The sequence below is a fragment of the Cnephaeus nilssonii genome, assembly GCF_951640355.1.
Source record: "Cnephaeus nilssonii genome assembly, chromosome: 3".
NCBI classification, from domain to species: domain Eukaryota; kingdom Metazoa; phylum Chordata; class Mammalia; order Chiroptera; family Vespertilionidae; genus Cnephaeus; species Cnephaeus nilssonii.
In genome coordinates this window covers 11682047-11700910 of record NC_137074.1, presented here as the reverse complement: position 1 = coordinate 11700910, position 18864 = coordinate 11682047, and the positions used below count along the sequence as shown (strand labels likewise).

Genomic DNA, 18864 nt, shown 5'->3' with positions numbered 1-18864 from the left:
GAAAAATAGAAGGCAGCAGGAAAGGAAGAAGACCAAACACGAGATGGACTGACTCCATAAAAGCCATAGGCGCGAGTCTACAGGAGCCGAGTGGGGCTGGTTAGGATAGGACACTGTGGACACCCTTCATTCATAGGGTCACCAGGTTGGAGTTGACTCATCGGCACATAACACACACAGGCAGTTATGTTTAGAAGGTTTGTTTTCATCTCAAACATTTCCATCAGCACAAAAGATCTATTCAAGATACATACTCCTGGGTGTTTGCTTTTCTGTCCATAGGAGATCAGGGTTAAACAAAAGCTTGCAATGGAAAAAAATTTTTTTTTTTTAAAAAGAATACTTTCCCTAACTTCCCAGTACTGAAAAAACTTCTAAACCAGTTTCTCAATCTTGGTTTTATTGGCATTTCTTTGTTGTGGAGCTGTTCTTTATATTGTGGGATGGTTAGCAATGTCCCTGGTCTCTACCCATTAAATACTAGGAGCACCCCCCTCCCCCCAGTAGTGATAACTAATAATGTCTGCAGACATTTCCAAAGGTCTCTTGGGCAGCAGAATTGCCCTTAGTCTAGAACCATCGCTGCTTACACTGATGTTTATTTATTCATTTTTAAGATCACACAATGCCTGCCAAACGCTAATGGAGTTGAGCTAGTCACATGACTATAACTTGAACTTCCTGAAATTTTGCCTACTGTTATTTTTAATAAAGAGCTCCAATTTGACACTAGGGAGCAAAAAAATGCTTGCTGGTATAAATATGAAGGCCACTCTAAAAATGGACTTTTATCCAAAAGCTCAAATGGAGATAAATCTTACTTTCATGTATGATTCCAATTTCATTTTATTCTATTTTATTTCACTCTTGGAAGCAATGAAGAGACATTCAAGAAGTAACTATGGTAAAGGAGCTAAACAGTTGTAATACGTATTCCAGAAGTCCCAGCATTTTTCAATGTTTCTAGCTTTAGAGACTCCTGATGCAATTTCACTTAATTATTGCTTGTCTGGAACGATATTCCTTAATAGTTTTTGTTTTAAAGCCAAATTCATTTAACCTCAAGTTACCAGTTATGTCTGTGTATGCATCTGATGGGAATGACAATTCAATGCAATTCAAATATTTGTTGAGCACCTACCTTTATACATTAAGATACTTGGCTAGAAAATTAGCCAAATATCTTAAAGTATACAGTCACACAGGTCCCATAACAAATGTAAACTCATGATCAGCAGGATATACGATTAACTCTTGGAATACCACCAGGGTTCACTGGACACAATTTTACCTGTTGAGTTTCATTTTGAACAGTTTTATCTATCTGCAAGATTGACATTTCTGACTTTTTTACTCTCTTAGAGAAATTTTACTTTTTAAAAGCCAAATAAAAGTCTATCTCTTCCATCTCAGTCCAATGGAACTTTTTATATACCTACTAGGGGCCCAGTGCACGAATTCATGCACCTTAAAAGTAACCGGGCCGCAAGGCTGTGATAGGCGCAGGGGTGGGTCTCGGGCCATCCTCTGTGCCCCGGCCCAGCCCCTCTCACCGCGGCCCCCAGTCCCCTGTCTGCAGGCAGCCCCACTCCCGCCGCCGCTCCCATGCACTGATGGTGCCAGCCCTGCTCACACCCACTGATGGCGTGGAACAATTGGGGCCAGTGCCAGCAGCGGGTGAGAGCGGGGCCAGTGCCGTCAGAGGGTGCAAGCTGCAGCTGCTGCCCTGATTGCCCCTCAGGAGCAGGGGCAGGTGGAGAAGCCCTCAGGGGCGATCAGGGCGGGCAGCCGCTGCTCCTACCTGCTGATAGCGCCGAGTCATTGGGACCAGCGCCAGGCACCAGCATTGGGTGTGAATGGCGGCTCTGGCGCCGGCAGCAGGTGTGAGCAAGGCTGGCGCCGGGTGCGAGCACTGGGCGGGACCGCAGCGCAAAGGAGCAAAGAATTTTCAGTAACCACCAGAGGCTCGCCCTGATGACAGCAACCGGTGCCCCGCCTTGGTCTGGCGGCCCCACTCACCTGCTCCGGCCAACGCTCACTGGTGGTCAGTGCATGTCATAGCAACCGGTTGTTTGGTTGTTCTGCTGTTTGGTCTATTTGCATATTAGCCTTTTATTATATAGGATTGTTTTGGGGGCCGCATTTTTCTATTTTTGTCATTCCATAAGAATTATTTCATGATTACTCATTAACTATTTCCAACTCTGCTAAAAAGGACCAAATCATATAACAATGAAAGAATAAAGGAATTGCCGATGATGTAATAGAGGTTATCACAGTTTTATTACTGTGTTCCCAAAATATTGCATCATCTTTCAAGAAGGTAAATAAGAAGCCTAGAGACTTTCATTGACTATAACAGAAAATCAAAGATGTTCATTTTCCACATTGGCAAATAGGAGAAATTGACAGGGGATATTTCACAATTTTTAGACAAGTCAGGAGATGGATGAAATTGATCACATAAGCAAAACCTCAGACCATCAGTCTTCAGATGCTGATATCCTGGATGGATTTTCTCAAGCTCAGGAGCTGAGCAATGCATTTTTTAGAACAAAAAGGAAATATAGTATTCTCATGCACTTGGTTATTCAACAGGAAGGAAGACATCATTCAATATTTTACGGAGCCCTCGCAGGTTTGGCTCAGTGGACAGAGCGCCGGCCTGCGGACTGAAGGGTCCCAGGTTCAATTGAGGCTAAGGGCACATTCCCGGGTTGCAGGCTCGTTCCCCAGTGGGGAGCGTGCAGGAGGCAGCCAATCAATGATTCTCTCTCATCATTGATGTTTCATATCTCTCTCCCCCTCTCCCTTCCTCTCTGAAGTCAATAAAAATATACAAATATATATATATATTATTTACAGAAAAAAAACAGGAACCAGCCATTGACAATATTCTTTCTTCTTTTATGATACTTGTGCAACACTTACGTTTGTGAAACAAAATCTCTTGACACCATTCAGAAGTAGACAAATACTAAAGGCAGAAGTGTCTATAAAAGTGATTAGAAGTAAAGAACCAATGTAGACATAAAAATGATTGGGTTATGCTTCTAATATGTTTCCAAATGTTTATAAATCCGAATTTGAAAAGTATTTTGCAATTGTGGACAGAAAATGGAATTTCTCACTTCAACAAAATTATAAACTCTCAAAGTTTTAAAAGTACTGTTTTTTTTTGTTTTTTACAATTATCAAGTGAAAATGCAAGTGCGAGAAAAAGACTAAGAAATATGATGAGCCAGAACCTAATAGATATATTTGAAGTGTGGAATTGGATTTATAATATGGATCTATTCCGGGTCCATGCCTGGCAGGTGAATAGCAGTTGCATTAAAAATAAGTGCCCATTCCAGAAATTCCTACCTTAAAAATCTGGATGATATTAATTCTCACTATCTCTTCATTCCTACTTCTGTAAATCATTTGCAAAGTATTTATATTATATGGATAAAATAATAATAATATAAAGGGCCCACTGTACCTAGAAAGTCATTGGTGCTGGGCTGGCTTTTCTGGCACAGTGATGGGCAAGATGAACATCAGAACAAATTCAGGTAGCTGGACCCAATGAACATTGTAGGGCAGCAAATTTCAACCTCTTTCATCTCATGGCACATATAAAGTAATTATTAAAATTCCACAGCACAGCAACAAAATATTTTTTTTTTTGCCGATTTGACACACACAAAAAAAGGTATAATTTTGATTCATTCACACTGGGCTATTGTTGTGTTGGCTGCTGTCATTTTTAAATTTGACAATCTAAGGGAAAAGAGGTCAGTGCCCCTGACTAGTCAGGTATTGCATGTTTTAAAAATTCTCGCAGCACACCATTATGTGGAAGGTGATAAGTCATCAAATACGGATAATTAGGTACATCTAGTAACATTAAGATCCCAGATGATGTCACAGCATGAATAAGAAATGGAATTAACAGGTAGGGTTACACGACTTGATACATCACCTTAGAAAACTCAACAGCAATTAAAGAGAGAAATTATTTTTTCCCAGATAAAGAGGATTGAGAAAAGTATGTTCAGAAAATGCAAAGCGTATGAACAAGTCCGGGATATTAGAAGAAATATGTAAAAATGGTTATCTATTGAGCCTCTTCGTGTTAGAAATGATATTTAAAAAGGAGGATAATGAACTAAAAGCCTTGACTAGGAGTATGGGGTGATTACGAGGGAAGGATAAAATTCACTAGCGCCTGATGAGTGTTTCAGGTTCAAGATCAGAAGGTCATGATCAGAGAGGAATGTCAAGGCTGGAAACCCCTTGAGTATAGTATTTCTAAGAAATGGCAGACTCCAAGGGATGACTGTGTAGTGGACAGCAGAAATGCAATATACATGAAGGTGACTAGGAAGGAGCTGGCTAGCATTTCAACTGATTATCAACTTGGATGGTAATATAAGTAAAGACACAAATAGCTAGTGTAACTATATGACCTAGTTTGTCTGGGTCCTTTAGTTTCTGACTGTGGTCCTAGTGTCAAATCTGGTTTGGATAATAAATTGTATAATTGCCTCAGTACTAGGTAATGCAGTAAATTAAAAGGGAAAAAAAATCCAGTGTTAAATAATAACACACTAGTGTCCTGTAGTTCGTTAACTGTAACAAAGAGGACAGGTACTGGTATAACCAGAGAGATGGATATCAAAGGTGCAGTTGCTGAATGACAGTAATAAATGAGGGGGGGTTGGGGGCCAGAACAAGAAGCCCTGTTGGGTCTTTTTCCAGGATGAGTAAGGGGTGCAAGAAAGGAAGGGCCACTGAGAGGGTTTCAAAAGATGTTAGTGATGTTTTCAATTTGGTCAGTAATTTGAAAGACGTGTAGAAGGAAAAGATCAAGATACATCGATATCCATTCCCAACAAAAAGCAGGTTTCACAAGACATAAAAAAAATGTGCTAAATTAGGAAGAGGATCTGGTAAAAGTGTGTCACTCTCAAGATAAAGCAAAAAGACCCATTTTAGTCACAGAAGTCTTCGCATCTCTGAATACAGGTATTTGCCTTTAATTAAAAATAAGAATTTATAGGTTATGGGATTAAGATCCCAAAGAAAAAGTAATAAAAATATTATTTCTTAACAATCAGAAAACCAAAGACAGTTAAATAACTTTAGCAAACATTTATGAATGTTTCTGACTTCATTCACAAAGGAAAAGATGATAAAAGGCAAAAAAATAAAACAACACACACACACACACAAAACCCTCACAAAAAGAAAAAACAACCTCCCAAAACAAGACTAAACCTTTCTTAACAAAATTCAAATGTAGCTAATGACTATAAAATAATCCCAAAGTACTATTTAAAATTTTTTCTAAATTACAGATCAAAGCAGAATGCCCTGTCACTCACTCAGATTTCAATCCTTAGTAGCACTGCCAGTGACTTAAAATATCCATGGAATTTTGATCCCAACTTTTGAGATTAAAATAGTAGTTAAAATTGAGTCAATATTGGTTGTTCAATTATATTAAAACTAGAGGCCCAGTGCATGAATTCATGCACAGGTGGAGTCTAGCCGGCCCGCCCCAATCTGGGCCTATTGGGCTGGGCCAGCCGGGGGAGGGGACATGGGAGGTTGGCTGGCTGGCCCTGTTCCTGATCAGGGTGGGGGTAGCCGATCGGGGGCAGGGCCACCTGGGGGGGGGGCGTGGATGGTTGGTGGGCCAGCCCCGCCCCCTGGTCAAACTCTGGGTTGAGGGGACAATTTGCATATTAGGCTTTTATTATATAGGATGAAACCGTAGGCCATAAGCATAATAGGACTTCATGATTAGAATTTTTCTATAAAAGCTAACTTTGATGGGAGTGGGTAGAGATCCTTTTAATGAGAAATAGGAAGATATATTGACAGAAGAAACAACTCTATGCTGGATGTTTCAGCATCTGAGAGAGCCCAACACAAAGGCCACCTTACCTCCCATCTGCGTAGTCTGCATCTGCTCCACCCCACCAGACATCCGAGTCATCCTCCTCGGCATCAGCTGAATCGACATTGTCACTTTCCTCAGCCAGCGGGCAACATACAAACTCCACCCCTCGGAACTTGTCAATCCCGCAGGGCAGCAGCATGCCATAGTCGTGCAGGTTGGTGCTCTTCTCACTGCAGGTCTAGGCAAGAAAAGGAGAAAAAAGAGAGATCAGTAGAGTAGATGTTCTCCTTTGTAAGAAAATGTAAATATAACAATCAACACACAGATCCACAAGAACCAATTTTACAATGGGATGGGTCATTTGCTTTTTGAGTGAATAGACAACAGTTTCTTTAGCTCAGGTTATCTTGGTACCTGTAATATGTAACTCGATCACTTACTTAATAAGGTTAACTTTTTATATTAGAGAAATGAAGAGAAACAATAGGAATGGAAACCAATTGGAAAATAAGGTGTAGAAGAAGCCTGCACTGGTGAACACATATAAGAGAATCAGTGCTTTCTGGCTTCATTTGTGCATCTAGAAGTGACCACTCCTGCCCAGCCAGTGTGGCCATCGACATATGACCAGGAAGTCATGGTTGGATTCCCGGTCAGGGCACATGCCCGGGTTGCAGGCTTGATCCCCAGTAGAGGGTGTTCAGGAGGCAGCTGATCAGTGATTCTCTCTCAACATTGATGTTTCTATCTCTCCCTCTCACTTACTCTCTGAAATCAATAAAAATATATTTTAAAAAGAAAAGAGAAGTGACCGCTCCATGTATATCCCCAATTCACTGCAATCTCTACTACGGATGGGCGTTTCACTCCCTTAAATCTATCTTATTCTAGAAATTCTTCCTCTTGGCTCGCCTCCAGAGTAACAATCCTGGGAAGAGAAGAAATTGTTCTCTGCTATAAAGCAGAAAATACAGTCATTAGACATTTCTCTTTCAGTATCTGTTTGCTTTCCTGGGATTTGCTAAAGTTGCACAAATCTAAATGAACATGAAGCTTTGAAAGCATCCACTGCTAACAGAGGAAAGATTAATATTTCAACACATGTAGGAAGGTAAACAATGAAAATATTCGAGTGCATTTTGACCTCGTAGGAATTAGAGCCATTTTTGTTTCTTAGCAACAGGAAAAAAAAATTTGTGAAAACTCAAGAAGAAATGAAAAATGAGGTTAGCAGAGAGATAGCTGGGCTTTAAATTGTCTGGCTTGTTTTCTTAAGATCAACAAGCTGTAAAACACATTTTTATACACAGAAAATTTTGTTCTACAGTAAATGAGGACATATTTTACTAAAGGCAAAATTAATGCGAAATCTTAAGTGGCGTTTTTTTGCTCAACAGCTATAAGGTTGTGATCCAACGGTTACACTGAGGTAGATGATGGTTTCTCAACCTCACTACCAATGAAATTTTGCACCAGATAATTCTTGGGTTGGGGGTAAGAAGACTGTTTAGCAGACTCTCTGGCCTCTAGCCGCCCTATACCAGTAGCACCACTGGTTCTAATTGTGAGGACCCAAAATATCTCCAGACATTGGCACATGTTCCTGGGGAGGGATGGGGAGCAAAACTGACCCCATTGAGATCCACTGTGCCAGGTGAAGGAGCCTAGTTCTAGGGGACTGATAACACCTCACACCCAAAAGCTATACTTACATTATGAAGTTTTTCTAGTAAATTTATGTATCAAAAGAAAAGGACATTTTACACATAGTAATATTACAGAGTGGCATTTTATGCTAATTGTCTCATGTCTTTTATCAGTTTTGGCAAAAGCAGGAGTTAGCCAAAACCAGGATTGGTGCCATGTACTTCCCTACTATGGAAAAATGAAGGTGATAACATGGGCTGGTGAACACAAACCTGGACTGCTTCATTTAGGAACTGAATTCTAACTAGCTTTCATGTTGGTATTGGACAAGCTATTTCATTTCTACTACTGTATACCCCAATAAATAATAAAAAATGGTTAAATCATTAAAACTCTGTATGTGAAAAAGAAAACAATAGGTAAAAAATTAGAGGAAGAGCTACATTTTAAGGTCTAGAGAGTAATGTCTAGATTATAATGTCTAATTTATAAAATGTGGCACCAAAACAATGAATCTAAAGAGACCCTGTTTTGACTCTTTACAAATAATCATGGATAGGGCTTATTTCTTAAATATATTTTTTATTAGTTTTTTTACAGAGAGAAAGGGAGAAGGATAGAGAGTTAGAAAAACATCAATGAGAGAGAAACATTGATCAGCTGCCTCCTGCACACTCCCTACTGGGTAAGGTACATACATGCCCTTGACCAGAATCGAACCTGGGACCCTTGAGTCCACAGGCCAACTCTCTATCCACTGAGCCAAACTGGTTAGGGTAAGGCTTATCTTTTAATAGTAAAAGAGAACTTATTTATCAACACAGCTGTTGCCTCGAAATACCACATCATTACCCATGTCCTTAGGAAGTCTTCACTTTAAAAGAGAAAAAAATGTATGGCCGGTACCTCTTTGGCGACGGTGTGCCAGTGAAGGTGGGTCTCGCAGACATCCATCCTCTCCTGGTGTAAGAATTTGCACTTGTCGGGGACAAGGAGGGCATCACTTACAAACTCGCCAACTGCAAGAAAGGGAAACAGTTTCATGTCACTCCGTCTGCATCACATGTTCTTATCTCAGGGATGGTGTCGAGGAAGGTTGGGCTAAAAGGAGTCAGAGCAGTTAATCAGCTTTTTGAAGGATGAAGTCACCAATCCAAGAAAGCGAGGACCTTTAGCATGTTGAGCCCGGTGTCGTTAGCAGCCCAGTTCTTGGCCACATCAACCTTGGTGGTTAAAACACTTCCTACATGTTTTAAGTAAAATCTTTAATTAAGAGGAATCTCTGAGTGCAATCACAAAAGAGCTGCCGTTCAATTGCAACAAGGGTAAAAAATACAAATTGACATTACCTAGGTAGGCAATCACTTCAGCTGAATCAATCTAAGTAATTGCCCACCCCTCCTTCTTAGACCCTTTAATCTCTGCGTAAACGAATAGAAAATTTAGCATTTGTCTATTTCTTAAACAAACAATCTGTAAATACACATTTGTATCATATATGTTTATATATGTCATCACACATACATATCATGCAAATTATTTTGAGCATTGCTGGTACTGCAGATATAAAGATACTACATGAAGTCCGACAAGAACTCATATTCTTATGAGGGTGAACGTTGAATAATTACAATGTAATATGTGAATCGTGAGCTTAATTTTTATTTGTCTTGTTCACTAGTGTATCCTTAACTTTCATCATAGATTCTGCACACAGTAGGCAATAAGTATCTTGATGAATGAAGAGGTTAAATGCTGCAGTAGAACTGAAGAGACGTGTTGGGCCAACATAGTGAACAATTCTGCTTGGGCGCACTGGGACACAGCCCAAAGTGGAAATTACATTAGAGATGAGTCTGAGTGGATGAGTAGGAGTATGCCACAGAGAGAATGAATGGATGTTCCAAGATGTAAGGATAGTATCTGTCTTGTTTAACATTCTACTCCCAATCCCTGACCCAGTTCCAGCAAACATGACCATACTGGATGGGTGGGTAAATGGATGGATGGATAGATGGCTGGAGGGATGGCAACTTTAGTTAAATGAAGGCTGGACTAGTGTAGTGAGGCCATGAAAGCAGGGAGACCACTGAGCAGGGCACTTCAGGCAATGCCTCCAAGACCAGATTCCAACCAACGACTCCAAGTGAGCGAAGACTACAAGTTGTTCACATAGCAGCAAAGAAAAGAGTTTTTTCCTTTCATAATATGCTACATGAAATTTCTGAAGTGCAACATACAAAGTGAATAAAGGCCCTAACAAGGAGTAGAAGAAACCTTTTCAGCTACTTCATATAACAGGGTTCTTTAAAATTCTCTGTCTATCAGGGCATTTAAATGTTATTCCCTTTTTGGCTCAAACATACAAGACTAGAGGCCCGATGCATGAAATTCGTGCAGGGGACTCAGGCCTCACAGCCCTGGCTTTGTCCAGAAGGTTGCACAGAAGGATGTCCGGAAGGACGTCTGGTCTAATTAGCATATTATGCTTTTATTATTATAGATGTCTCAAGATATTTAAGTACTTACTTTAATAAATAATAGTTAGATAAAAATCTAAGTGAATCTTAGGGAATAAAGAACCTCTCATCATTCCTTAAATCTTTAGGACAGTGCACGAGGCCTGCCGCATGGGTGAATTACAGAGAATGTAAGAATTTAGGAGACACATGCCCCCAAGGGCTGCAGGTGCCGCTTGGTGGGAAAAGAGCCCATGAGTCCTGGGCACCTACTCCATGGCAGTAGCTGGGGCTCCATGAGCATCACTGCATCTCAGCTGTGTGAACCTCTTGTAATATAAATGACTAGTGTCCTGATGCACGGATTCGTGCACATTGAAAGGAAATTAATTAGAAGAAATATTTTAATATTGCTGTTTGCGTCTTGCTAATGAAAAGAAAATAGGATTCTACCAAGTCTCCTATCTACCTACTCCAGGACTTCTGTGAGGATCAAATGAGATGAGGCACAGGAAAACGCTTCCCAGACATTTAGTTAAACTGTGAAATGTTTGCACCTGGCTATAAAGCAAGTCGGGTTCCTGGGCTGGGGAAACTCCAAGGAGGTTAGTCGCTAGGGAGAGGAAGCTGGGCGTTGCTACATGACATCATTACCTTGCACCCACAGCTACTGTTTCTGTTTCCAGGCGGGGCTGTGGGCCGCATTTTGCGCCACGGGGTCTTGGCAGCATTGGCTGTTAATTTGGTGGGATGTCACTCTGGGGTGGTGGCGGGGTCTGTGTCCCACTTGGGGGAAGCCGAGTGTTGGTCTGTCGACACCAGGTCTGCGGTGCCGTTCATTTTTAAATGGCCAGTGCAGGTCATGGCAGCTCCTGCGTTGAGCGCCTGCCCCCTGGTGGTCAGTGTGCATCATAGCTACCAGTCGGACGGTCAGACGGACACTTAAGCTTTTATATATATAGATAGGGGCAGAAATAGAATATCGGGCACCAGCTATAATTGTAAGAAATATTAATCACGCTCTGTTAACCGTGATTGTTTTGTTCTGATTAAAGAAAGTACATTCTAACCTGGCTGGCAGTTGCACAAGGGACCTGGGAGCTCACCTGGAAATGCAGCCCATCCTCCCCATCAGGGAGCTCCCTATTATCATGGAAAGATTAACGGCCTTATTGCAGAAACCAGAATCACCAGTCCTTTGAAGACCCCTAGCCTTTGCACACCTGCAGGCCTTTGCAAATCTCAAAACCTGTGAACTGCCCATTTGGCATACCTTTTGCCTACTTCCCCGTGCAATCTTGGTCCTTCTATCCAACATGAGCAGCTGGCTTATGGAGAGAGGCAGAGCAGATTTTTGTGGCTGACCTGCTGCTCTCCCATACTGGCGGCAGTATTGGAATAAATGCTCATATGTGACTCAACCCTGTCTCTGCATTATTGGCTCAAGTAGCGACAGGCAGCATGAACCCATTGATTGTTCTGTTACATAAACCCCACTTCCCAAGTGAGAGATGCCTGCTGGGAAATGTGTCTAGGACACCCACCCTCTGGAGATTATGACCAAGTGACCCAGAGATAAACATCACCGAATAATGCAAGTGACATCACAGTTTTCTTTTCCTTTTACGTAGAATACTATAAAATAACAACAACAAAACAAAACAAAACTAAAACCCAGACGAGATAGAGAATACAAAATAAAAATCATTAAATCCAAAGCCAATACACCTTCCCCAGGTGGACTCTTCAGGAGTTCTCAGGACAGGCAATGAACTGAAGCTGTTAGCAAGAATCCCAAATGCCTGAGTTATCCAATTTTTAAGACCACAGGAAGCCAGAAATGACCAATGGCTTGAAGATGCCTACCTGGTTTATTAGTTCTGGTCAGCCCAACTATATTGCCATATTTACAAATGTTTGAAATACTAAGTGATGTTTTTCTATTTTACAATTAACTACTATAAAGATTACACGCCTGGCCCAAGACTATTAAATCAGTCCAAGAGTCATCCAAGAGCAGATATCAGATAGTCTTGACTTTGGCCTGACAGAGTTCTCACGGCAATGACTGGGTAACAGCTGCAGAAAACAATGTGCCTTTGTCTTGTTTGACTTGCCCCCGGGCCAATCTGTTGAGGACTGGCTTTCCATCAAAGCCAAAGTCACAGGAAGATATTTACCTCGTAAACTCTGATGTTCACCATGACAGCATGTATTGCTTTAATTTATAAAAGGATACTTGAATTTTTTAAATTTGCAAAAATGACATTTCATTTAGTATTGAAAATACGCTCTTAGGTTTCTCATATTGTGCATAGCCAAGAAATATATGCTCCCCCTGCCATGAGATTGTTCTTTTAAAGGATTAATATTGGTTATTTTATAAGCCCTCAGGACTCCTGGCAAAACAGAAGACTCATTGTACTCTAACATTAAAATAACACTTAGAATGAATCTGTGTTTTTACAGCCCTGCCTATATTACTTTCAAAATCTATGAAACATACTAGAATGTTACACATTAAATATTTCAAGCAATTAAAATGCAAAATTCTGTTTTAAAAATGATAATAAAGAGCCCTGGCTGGGTAGCTCAGTCAGAGTGTTGTCCCAGATACGCCAAGGTGGCAGGTTCCATCCTCATTCAGGGTATACAGGAAGCAACCAATGAGTGAGTGCATAAAACAAATAGATGTTCTCTCTCTCTCTCTCTCTCTCTCTCTCTCTCTCTCAAGTCAATAAATAAAAAATTATAATAAAAAATTAGTGGTAAAATTACAATGAACCTTTTTTCACCAACTGACTTAGTGTAACAAGGTTTGTTTTCTCTTTTAAAAATTCTAACAAAATCTATGATATGAGAGGAAATATATTGGAACGCTCTACTTTCCACTCAATTTTGCTGTGAAACTAAAATTGCTCTGAAAATAGTTTTTAATGTAAAAACATCTGATCGAATATACCTGGAATTTCCATGTAGAACTGTGCATACTTTTATTTTTTTTAAATGAACCTTCTGTTGATCTGACCTTTCAGTTTAAAAAAATTCTTAAGAATTCAAGTAAAAGAAATGAAATTAAATTAAATATCATAATAAGAAATCATGTTCCTGTTTATGTCAAAATTTAGAAAATTTGGCACCGCATAGATAATATAATCCTAGTGGATAAATTCATCCAGGTACACTGCGAATATTTATTGCTAACCATACAATCCGATTTCTTGTTTTAAAAATTCACAATTCAGGCTTCTCTCCCTCATCCCCAATGGATAGGAAATTTTCAAAGCTAATGAACAAGATCTGAGTTTGGCTTGCTTCTTGACTAAAAAGTCTTGGCAAAATAAACAATGATTTTAAATTCAATTGGGCCGCCGCAGCCTCAATCCAATGGTTCTTTGGTGGTTTGGAGAGGATAGTCTAGCTCATATTACATCATTTTGCAGATGGGAGGAAAAGAGCCCAGGTCAAGTGGCTTGCCCACTGGGCCAAATGGCGGTAGAACTGGCCTGAAAACCCGGATCTCCAGACTCTCCATCTGACAGTGAAAATACAACTCACTGTCATGTAAACTCTGGTCGAAATGGTTGATTTGGCAACTCCCTTTGTTTTTTTAAAAGTAGAGTCACTTTTAGACTATAAAGTACTTTAATGTTATAATCTACAATGGGGTCCATTCAACAATAAAACTAGAATTAAATTAGCTCGCAAACCATATGAAACAGTTGACTAGAACACAGGATGAACAGTGGCTTACAAGACAGCATGGATTCTTTGTCCCACATGAGCAGTCTGGTGTTGAGGCTGGGGCTACTGCAGATACGCAATGATGCCCTCGGGACCAGGCTAGGCCTGTGTCTCTGTACTGCCATCATTAGCAAGTTGGCTTTTGTCCTCATGTTCTGTGGTCACAAAATGACCACAGAAACTCAAGACATCCTGTCCAAATTCCAGAAAGGAAGAAGTACAACAATGTGAACATACCTAACACTACTGAACTGTACACTTTAAAAAATGGGTAAGATGGTAAAATTTATGTCATGTGTATTTTACCACAATTAAAAGACAAACCATCTAAAAAGTGTTTCAGAATGCAACAACCGGAAACTTAAAAATTAAAAAAACACACACATACAACCTTTCTATGATGAGCTATGACATAAATTTTACTGTCTTACTCATTTTACAAGTATACAGTTCAGCTCAGCCTGCGTGGCTCCGTGGTTGAGAGTCGACCTCTGAACCAAGAGGTCAGGGTTCGATTCCCGGTTTGCGGGCTGGATCCCCAGTGTGGGGCCTGCAGGAGGCAGCTGACCAATGATTCTCTGTCATCATTAATGCTTCCATCTCTCTCTCCCTCTCCCTTCTCTCTGAATTCAATAAAAATATAATTTTTTAAAAAGTGTACAGTTCAGGAGTGTTAAGTACATTCACATTGTTGTGTAACCATGCTCTTTTCATCTTGCAAAACTGAAACTCTAAACCCACAAACAAGTCCCCATTATCCTCTCCCCTAATCCTCTGGCAGCTGGCATTCCACTCTCCGTCCTTATAAATGTGACCAATCTAAGCACTTCATGTGGTTTGTCCTTTTTAAAAATTAAAATCACATCCTTCATGCCTCTCTCCCATAAGCCCGGTGCCCTGTCCCATGGATTTGTCATGTTGACAGCATCTCAAGGATTGAGTACCTTTGACCACAAGTTGCTCCTCTTTTGTCTTTTGTTTCTTTAATCATAGAAGACAGAAAACAGGGTAGAAAGAGTTCTGTATTTGAAGCCAGAGAGGAGAAAACAAGGCAATGAATGACTCGGGAGAATGTAGTGACTTCCATATATGAAAAGGTGAGGCTAACAATGCCTCCTGGCTAGAGAGGTTCCAATAGAAGGAGGGACAAGAATAAAAATTAAAACCGAACACGATTTGGTTTCATTTTGAGAGCTCTTCCCCTGCTGCCACTCAGTTTTGCTGACTATCATGGCACGCAGTTCCATGAAAGATACAAAAGAATGGAGACATAATCTTGCACCAAAAGAATACAGACCAGCACAACCCAATCTATATATATATAAAGGCCTAAGAGACCATGGCAAGTGAACAGGCAACCGAACAGGCTGTGTGGGGCGACCAGGCCGGCAGTGGGACCAGTGAGGGGCGACCAAATGACCGAGCAGTAGGCTGCGTTGGGCGACCAGGCTTACAGGGGGGTTAGTGAGGGAAAACCAAACAACCGAACAGCAGGCTGCATGGGGCAACCAGGCTGGCAGGGGGGGGGGGGGGCGGGGGGCAGTTGGGGGTGACCAGGCCAGCAGGGGGGACAGTTAGGGGCGATCAGGCAGGCAGGCAGGCAGGTGAGCAGTTAGGAGCCAGTGATCCTGTATTGTGAGAGGAATGTCCGACTGCTGGTTTAGGCCCGATCCCCAGGACATCCCCCGAGGGGTCCCAGATTGGAGGGTGCAGGCTGGGCTGAGGGGACACCCCCCTGCCCCCCCAGTGCATGAATTTCATGCAGCGGCCCTCTAGTAGAAATAAAATGTGGGCCAGATAGGTAGTTTTACATTTCTAGTAGCCAAATTAAAAAAGTAAAAGGAAATGGGTAAAATTGTTTTTAGTAATAAACTTTACTTAACCCATTATATTCTAAATACTGTAACTTCCAACACTCAATCGATGTAAAAAGGTATTATGGCCCAATATGTCAAACTCACGGCCTCGACATACGGCCCGCCGGCCGTGAGTTTGACATGCTTGATTCAACGCTCCAGTATCTGGTGTGTATTTTATACTTAAAGCACAGGCCAGTCTGGACTAGCACGTCTCAAGTGCTTACGTGGCTAGCAAGCAGCAGCATTGGGCAGTCCTAGTTTAGTGTCAAATTTTAGAGACCAGGGATATCTTTCAAGGAGTGATGAGTTGGATGTGGAGAGGCTGAGGCTGTGGGGGAGAAATCTGAATCCAAAGATACAGGCCTAAACAGAGAAAAAATTGTAAGTTACACTGACAAGATCGTATGTACATTTCTACATGCTATTAGAATACCATACATTTCAATCACGGAGAGGACTACCACTAAAATTTAATATTACTGCCACTAACCCTACTTATCAGCCCTTCTTCTCTCATTTCTCTTTTTGCAGTTCTCATAAGTTGTATTTTATTTATAAGTGTGCAATTAATTTGGATGCAGAAATGTAAGTAAGATCTCCTTTACACCTAAACCTACTTATTGTTAATTCATTCAGTCTCCTGTATTTTGAGAGAAGAGCAAGAAGGCAGAACTGTAGGGATATCACCCTAAATTCTCTATTTTGACTCTGGAAAATACAAGCATCCTCACTGGCTGCATTCTCCTAACACTTTCTTTCCTTCTGACTTATTAAAAAATTCATAGCTTGATAGATTTTAAAGATGAAATTAATTAGGGTCATATATGGGGCTTTTAAAAAGCCACATAATTGCTAACAAAATACCAATCAAGCTGATGCATAGTGAGGCAAGATAACCACCAGTTATTACCAAAACCCTAAATTATACGGAGAGGTAAAAATACACAGCATGCTTTTTCCACATACCAGATTCGGAAAGCCGTGTGTGAGGTAGGCTATAATCAAGACAGGAAGAGGCACTTTCCCACATAAACTTTTCAAAAGAGTTTTAGACCTTCACTTTCAGGCTCCTGGCTGTTCTTTCCAAGCCATTGCCATCTGACCTTGCCCCAACAATCTTCTTCAAGGACAACAGCAACAAACACATTAGTCTCTTCTCAGCCCTCAAGTTCACTGTTCGCTCTACTGTATTGCTTTCTTCCTTAAATTCGGTCTTCTCCTCTAACTTCCCACCAACCGAGATAGCACTGGCTTCCCCAGTCTCTATCTCAAACTAATCGTTCTTGCCCTCTCACTGACTCATCTTTGAATAATTTTGATTATAAATAAAACTGTCCTCCACTCTCTGCTCTTACTTTCTCCCTCAGATATATCATCCGTGCCTAAGGATTTAATGACCGATTTTACCTTCAATGTTGACCTTTCCGTTATTGCCATTCCCTTGCTGGACACCTGCTTAAGGTGTTGTTTTTAGCAAATGTGCTAGATTAAAATCAAGTGCCAACTGACCATCAAGTCCTGGAACTGTACCCCCCAAAACAATAAGCAACTCTTCACTGGGTCAAAATCTATCTTATGTGGAAGCAAGAGAAGGAAAAGAACCAACATTCAACACTCTGGGAGAGCCCAACCAAAATGGTGGCACTGCAGAACAGATTCTACTTGTCTGTAAAACCCAGATCCCGTTACATGTTTATTGAGAAAATAGAAGCATAGCGTATCACTGATTCATGTCCCTACCCCCATAGGTTATACCTCTACTCCACTCAAACAATCCATATTCCTGAGGTTGGACATCAGATCATGTCACACGTAGAAATGTTCTGAAATTCTGAACTCCGGTAAGCCACTTGCCGAGCAGACAGAAACGATTCCTTCTACTTCCCCCTTCCTTTTCATCTACAACCATTCATCGGGACTTATGTCCCTGGACTCTTCATCCCTCGCTAAGGTTAGCAGAGCAGGTTTCACTGCCTGCATTCCATTTTCCTGCCCATCTGGTGTAGGACCCTTAGCACATCCATTCGTCACCCATGCTTATAACCCACTACCCTTCTTCCCTGCTCATGATGTCCAGACTCAGCTGTTCCAGCCAACCTCCCTCCCATTGCCCGGCTGCCACACTGTGCTCCTGAGAGCTTATTACCTGTCCCGCTGGATTCTCTTGTGTCTAGCCTAGACTTGAAATGTCTAGTTTTAGGAGACAATGGCATTGCCTCCAAATGATCAGAGTGATCAATGTTTTATATTTCAGGGGTTTTCCAACTCAAAACTTCTCAGAAAAAAAAATCTTAAAGATGCAAAACTACAAAGGGCAAAAGGAAGTAGATAAAGAGAGAATGAAGAAGAAAAAGTAGTTATCGTGGCATTTAACAAAAGAGCTAGACAGGAAATAAGTTTCATAAGTATTTGAAATTTAGCACAACCTTTTCCTGGTATTAAAACATTGTTTTAATATCCACAGGCTTTGTTAAAATATGGAAGAAAAGATTAGAGTTCTGTCATTGTACCCTCAATACTATCTAGGGAGGAATGACCCAATGTCTAAAAGAATAAAAAATATAATAAATATACATGATTCATCAAGCTCTTCAATAAAAATATGTTTCAAAAATCACCCAGCTCTACTTTGAGTTGTGTTTCAAAAACCATGTAATCTTTTCAAGGGGGATGGATCCCAGCTAAGTTAGATCTTCTCCCTCTGTTCCCACTCTGCTGAGAACTTAGAAATTGCCACTCAGATTTGTAAACCAGGCTTCATGTCATTATTGTAAATCAATTAGCCAGGGGTTATCACTCCGGAGAGAGCTGAAAGAATTAAATTTCTGGACTCCTAAGGAAGAGAATCTGGGGCAGGAAATTACATTAAGACTTCCAAAAGGCGTATCACAAACTATTTAGCAGAAAACCCCCCTGGAAAGGTCTGATCCCACTTCTCCAATCCAGTGTCTTGTGATGGCATCTTGGTCTGGCTCAACTGAGTTATCTGTCTATACCGGCGGCTGCTCACAAGTAAAAGCTAAGAAATTACTGTGAGTCTCGCAGTAATGGAACACAAAGCCTACATTATAACTAACTAGAGGCCCAGTGCATGATTGAATCATGCACGTGTAGGGTCCCCTACACGCTTTCGCTTTTCGCGGGGGAGCTGGGTGCCTGTCCGCTGGTGCACCAGGCCTTTCAGAAGCCTCCGGCTCGGAGGAGGCTTCTGAAAGGCCTGGTGCCGGAGCAGACAGGCACCCAGCTCCCCCACTTTTGATGG

General features: G+C 41.1%; 1 protein-coding gene across 6 annotated transcripts in view; it reads right to left on the bottom strand.

Moving 5' to 3' along the window:
- Positions 1-18864, bottom strand: part of APP (amyloid beta precursor protein) — a 223589-nt gene that overhangs the window by 114199 nt on the left and 90526 nt on the right. For all 6 annotated transcript variants that reach the window (XM_079766781.1, XM_079766782.1, XM_079766777.1 and 3 more), the window contains exons 4-5: positions 8447-8559; positions 5938-6131 (exon numbers count right to left, since the gene is read on the bottom strand). In XM_079766781.1, the coding sequence (XP_079622907.1) occupies positions 5938-6131; positions 8447-8559 (307 nt within the window). The remainder of the gene's footprint in view (positions 1-5937; positions 6132-8446; positions 8560-18864) is intronic.